This window comes from Orycteropus afer, unplaced genomic scaffold (genome assembly GCF_000298275.1).
Source record: "Orycteropus afer afer isolate SDZICR_OR568_19922 unplaced genomic scaffold, OryAfe1.0 scaffold00070, whole genome shotgun sequence".
NCBI classification, from domain to species: Eukaryota; Metazoa; Chordata; class Mammalia; order Tubulidentata; family Orycteropodidae; genus Orycteropus; species Orycteropus afer.
In genome coordinates this window covers 3,119,027-3,124,193 of record NW_006921657.1, presented here as the reverse complement: position 1 = coordinate 3,124,193, position 5,167 = coordinate 3,119,027, and the positions used below count along the sequence as shown (strand labels likewise).

The 5,167-nt window shown below is 38.7% G+C and overlaps 1 protein-coding gene across 1 annotated transcript in view; it reads right to left on the bottom strand.

Annotated features, from left to right (window-relative positions):
* CFAP70 (cilia and flagella associated protein 70) overlaps positions 1–5,167 on the bottom strand; it is a 131,531-nt gene that overhangs the window by 48,866 nt on the left and 77,498 nt on the right. Inside the window, 1 exon segment of the mRNA XM_007940709.1 lies at positions 3,414–3,539. Within this exon segment, the coding sequence (XP_007938900.1) occupies positions 3,414–3,539 (126 nt within the window).

Genomic DNA, 5,167 nt, shown 5'->3' with positions numbered 1-5,167 from the left:
TCACTACAGAGGTAGGATTGCCCAGCCTTCCTTCCGAGGAGTGGCTGGTGGATTTGAACCGCCAGCCTTCTGGTTAGCAGTCAAATGCCTTAGGCATTATGCTACCAGAGCTCCCAAGGCAGGATTAGAGACAGTCATATTAGAGAGGCAGGAGACAATCTACAGGATTAGGTTATGTCTTGAGTCAATCTCTTTAGAGACACAAAAGAGATTCAACAAGTAAGCAGAGATGGAGGGTCTTCAGTACCACCAAGAAAGAAGAGCCAGGAGCAGGATCCTTGTATTCTTAGACCCAGAGGAAGATTGATGCCAAGATATTTGGAAATCTTCAAGTAATACCAGGCCCACAGATATTGAAAGGAGACAAGGACCTTCCCCAAGAGCCAACAGAGAGAGAAAGCCTTCCGCTAGAGCCAGTACTCTGAATTTGGACTTCTAGCGTCCTACACCATGAGAGGACAGATTTCTGTTTATTAAAGCTATCCACTCATGGTAGTTCTGCTATAGCAGTACCAGCCAGGTAACACACATGAATATACCATATTTTGTTTATTCTTTCATCTGTTGATGGACACCTGGGTTGTTTCCCTCTTTTGGTTATTGTGAATCCTTGCTGCAATGAGCAAGGATTCTTTAAAAACAAAGATAACAAAATTTATTTATATAGACTGATGTTGTGAACTAGCTGTATTCTAAATGTTCCTCTGTCAGTTAATTTAGAATCTGGTCCATATTTTCCTCTTGAAAAAAATATAAGTGAAAATATGATCAACATATGACCCAATAATTCTATTCCTAGGTATCCACTCGAGAGAAAACATACACCCACACAAAAACTTATACATCTTATACATGAATGTTCATAGCATCATTATTCATAATACCTAAAAAGTAGAAACAACCCAAGTATCCATCAAAAGATGAATGGATGAACAAAATGTGGTATATCTATGCCATGGAATATTATTCAGCCATAAAAAAGAATGAAGTACTGGTACATGCTACAACATGGATGGACCTCAAAAATATTATATGCAATGGAAGAAGCCAGGTACAAAAAAGCCACATTTATCATTCCATTTACAGGAAATGTCTAGAGTAGGCAATTCCACAGAGACAGGAAGTAGATTAATGGTTGTCTAGGGTGGAGCAAGGGAGCTCTGATAGCATAGTGGCTAAGACACTTGCCTGCTAACCAGACGGCTGGCGGTTCAAACCCACCAGCCACTCCTCGGAAGGAAGGTTGGGCAATCCTACTTCCGTAGTGATACTGCCTCGGAAACCCAAGGAGGGGTCGCTATGAGTCGCGGCCAACTCGACGGCACATAACAACAACAACAACAGGGTGGAGCAAGGGAGGGGAATGGGGAATGACTGTTAATGTATATAGGGTTTCTTTTTGGGCTGATGAAATGCTCTAAATAGATTGTGGTAATATTTGCCCAACTCTAAATATACTAAATATCACTGTACACTTCAAATGAACAAACACATGGCACATGAATTATGTATCAATTAAACTGCTAAAAAATTAGAATGGAGGCAAAGTTCTCAGATCATTCTTCATGTAAGTTTCGTTAGCCCATGATACCTATGATAGACAGTACTAACTGAACTGGAGAAACCAACTGTCATTCATAACACATTATGAGGGCTCAGTAAATGTTTGCTAAATTTTTTAAATACAGGTTTTATCTTATAAATTATTTACAGTAAAGTTAACTTTTTTCTTTTGGTGTACAGTTGTGAGATTATTTATCAACATATGTATAGATTCATGTTACCACCACCACAATCAATATACAGAACAGTTCCATCACCCTCCAAAATTCCATTGTGCCAGCCCTTTACAGTTATCTCCTCCCCCTGTCAACCACTGACCTGCCCTCTATTATTATAGTTTTGTTTTCTTGAGAATGTCATATGGCTTCTTTCATTCAGCAAAATGCCTTTGAGATTCACCCAAGTTTTTGAGTATATCAGTAGTTAATTCCTTTTTATTGCTCTGTAGTATTTCATTGTATGGAGGCAATTAGCCACACATTCCATATCTTCATCCTATTTCTAACTCTCCTTCTTTCTCTGTTGTTCTACATGAATAGAGACAAATTGTTGTGCAAACGTTTAAGAGCCAAAGCACTATACAGCAAACTAGGAGGTAGAACAGAGGTACTAAACATGTTATTAGGCCAATTATTTGTTCAAATTCTGTATTCACTTTTTTTTCTTATTGTTGAATTTCGAGAACTCTTCATATGATATATATAGATATATATACACATATATACACACACATGTATACACACATATATACATACACACACACACACACACACACACACACACATATATATATATATACTATCCAAAGGAGGGGTCGCTACAAGTCAGATCTGACTCGATGGCAGTGAGTTTGGTTTTTTTTTTTTTTGTACGGGCGCTCTCGTGGCATAGTGCCTAAGGCATTTGATTTGCTAACCAGAAGGCTGGCGGTTCAAACCCACTGGCCACTCCTTGGAAGGACGATTGGGCAATCTACTTCCATAGAGATACCACCTCATAAACCCAAGGAGGTGTTGCTAACTCGACGGCAGTGAATTTGGTTTTTGAGTTTTTTATATGTGTGTGTGTTTGTGTGTGTATACGGGAGGAGCTCTGGTAGCGTAGTGTCTAAGGCACTTGATTGCTAACCAGAAGACTGGAGGTTCAAACCCACCAGCCACTCCTTGGAAGGAAGATGGGACAATCTACTTCCTTAGTGATACTGCCTCAGAAACCCAAGGAGGGGTCGCTATGAGTCGGGTGCAACTCGACGGCACATAACAACAACAACAACATATATATACAAAATATATTTATATTTGTTTCTAATCCTTTATTGTATACATGTCTTGCAACTATTTTTCCCTAGTTTGTAGCTTTTCTTTCTCCTAACAGTGTCTTTATATGAGCAAAAGTTTTCATTTTGATGAAATCCATTCATTAAGTTTTCTTTTATGGATCATGCCTTTGTTGTCATAGCTAAGAATTCTCTGCCTACCCTCAGGTCACAAAGATTTTTCTCCTGTTTTTTCTAAGAGTTTAAATAGTTTTATGTTTTACATTTAAGTCTATGATCCACTTTTAGTTAATTTTTACATAAGGTTTACATAAGGTTAATTTTTTTTCATATGGATGACCAATTATTCTAACAATTTATTGAAAATATTATCCTTTCTCCATTAAATTTCTTTTACATTTGTCAAAAATTAAAGGCCATATTTGTGTGATTTTCTTTCTCAATTTCATCTAGTTTTTTGATCTATGTGTCTACCATTTCACCAATCAAGTTTGATTTTAAACAGTGAACAACTACTACACCCATGCTGCACAAATAAAAGTAACGATAATCACTGGGGAAGATGTTTAATTACCTCTTCATAATACATAGCTGCCATTTCAAAATTCTCATTGACTTCTGCTTCATATGCAAAGAGTCGGAGCTGTTCGCTGCTTGTATAAATGGTTGAAATAGCACCTTGGATATCATCTGGCATGGCCTTATCAATGTCAAAGATGTTAGTCAGACAAAAGGAAGCAATTACAAATAAAGAGTCTTTATAAGAATAGACCAGATACGAGACTACAGTCATGGGGTCTAAAATTATATTCAGGTTTCTTACAGACTTGCTAATACAGTAAGAATGTGAGGGAACCACAAGAGAAATACCAAGGCTGAAAGAGAATATCAACAGTCAGAGTTCATGAAAGTGAATAAAAACTGCTTTGAGATGAAACTGCTCTCCTCAACCTGCAGGGCAGTCTGAGTTCTTAGGTAGGTCACCTCTGACCTCAAACAACTTCCTTCATTGTCTTTAGAGTATACAACAAAAATACTATTTTCTAGGTGCCATAGTGTGGAAAAGGTTGGCAAGCACTGGCTAGGGTCTTCAAATATCAAAAGAACAGGAGACTAAGGGTAAAGTTCTGTGAGTCAGATCTACACTCTGAGTGAGACACAGACTAATACCCCGCTTCCACTGAGTCAAATCCAACTCATATTGACCCTATAAGACAGAGTAAAACTGCCTCATAGGGTTTCCAAGGCTGTAAATCTTTAGGAGACAGACTACTTCATCTTTCCCCAAGGAGCAGCTGATGGGTTCAAACCACTGACTTTTTGGTTAGCAGCCCATCGCTAACCATTGGTGCAACCTCTGCACCACCAGAGCTCCTTTACAGAATAAAAGACTTTACAAAGGAGACATTTTAGAAATAGCTAAAAAGGCAGGAGGAAAACTAGGGGAGGAAAAATTTATCCTATATACACAGACGGGAAAGCAGTTCTGGTGTCATTAGTAATCTCCTGGGTCAGAAGCTATGGCCAAGAAAGATCTTTCAAAGTCCTTTAATTAACAGTAAAAATAGTACCGGTGACTTTAACAAGTACAGTGCTAAGGAATGTGGAAAGTAAAGGCAACTTTGAAATGGGCCAAAGAAAGCTTCTGATCATTGATGAACGCCTCTGTTTTTTGTTCTTTTTAGTTTAAATGACCTTGATCTCTAAATCCTTTCAGCAACACATGTCTATCCCCAAACCAGAACTATACCTCCAATCCCACTACTAGAACCCAAATTCCAACCTTTCACCTTTTTGCCCCATGCTGCTAGTTGCCACCAAACTGGCTCCAACTCATGACAACCTAATGTTCAGCAGAACAAAATGTTACCCAGTTCTGTGCAGCTTCATGGTATTCTAAAACTGCGGACTTCCCTGAGACCTTTACTTCCAATAGGCCCATCATTTTCCTAAACTGATCAATCTGGACCTTATGTTTATGCCCCACCCCCCTTCCTGCTTTTACCCAGTACACTGAAATCCCAGGCATTTTGTCCTTCTCATGTATCTGAGAACCCCTCAAATTAAAAGTCTAACAATCTGACTTTTTCATTCTTCTTTATGAGCTGTTAACTGGCTCTGAGGAAAACTGTATAGACATTGAGATATCTGACCTACCACAGACTCTTCTGGCATTCAGTCTTAGCTGAAGGCCTTTAATATACCTAGCAAACTATGTACTTGCCCTTGTTCCTCAAAATATTTTATTATGGAGAGAGGCGGGGCAAGATGGCGGACTAGGCAGAAGGATTGCACAGACCCTCTTCAACAAAGAAAAGGGAAACCAAT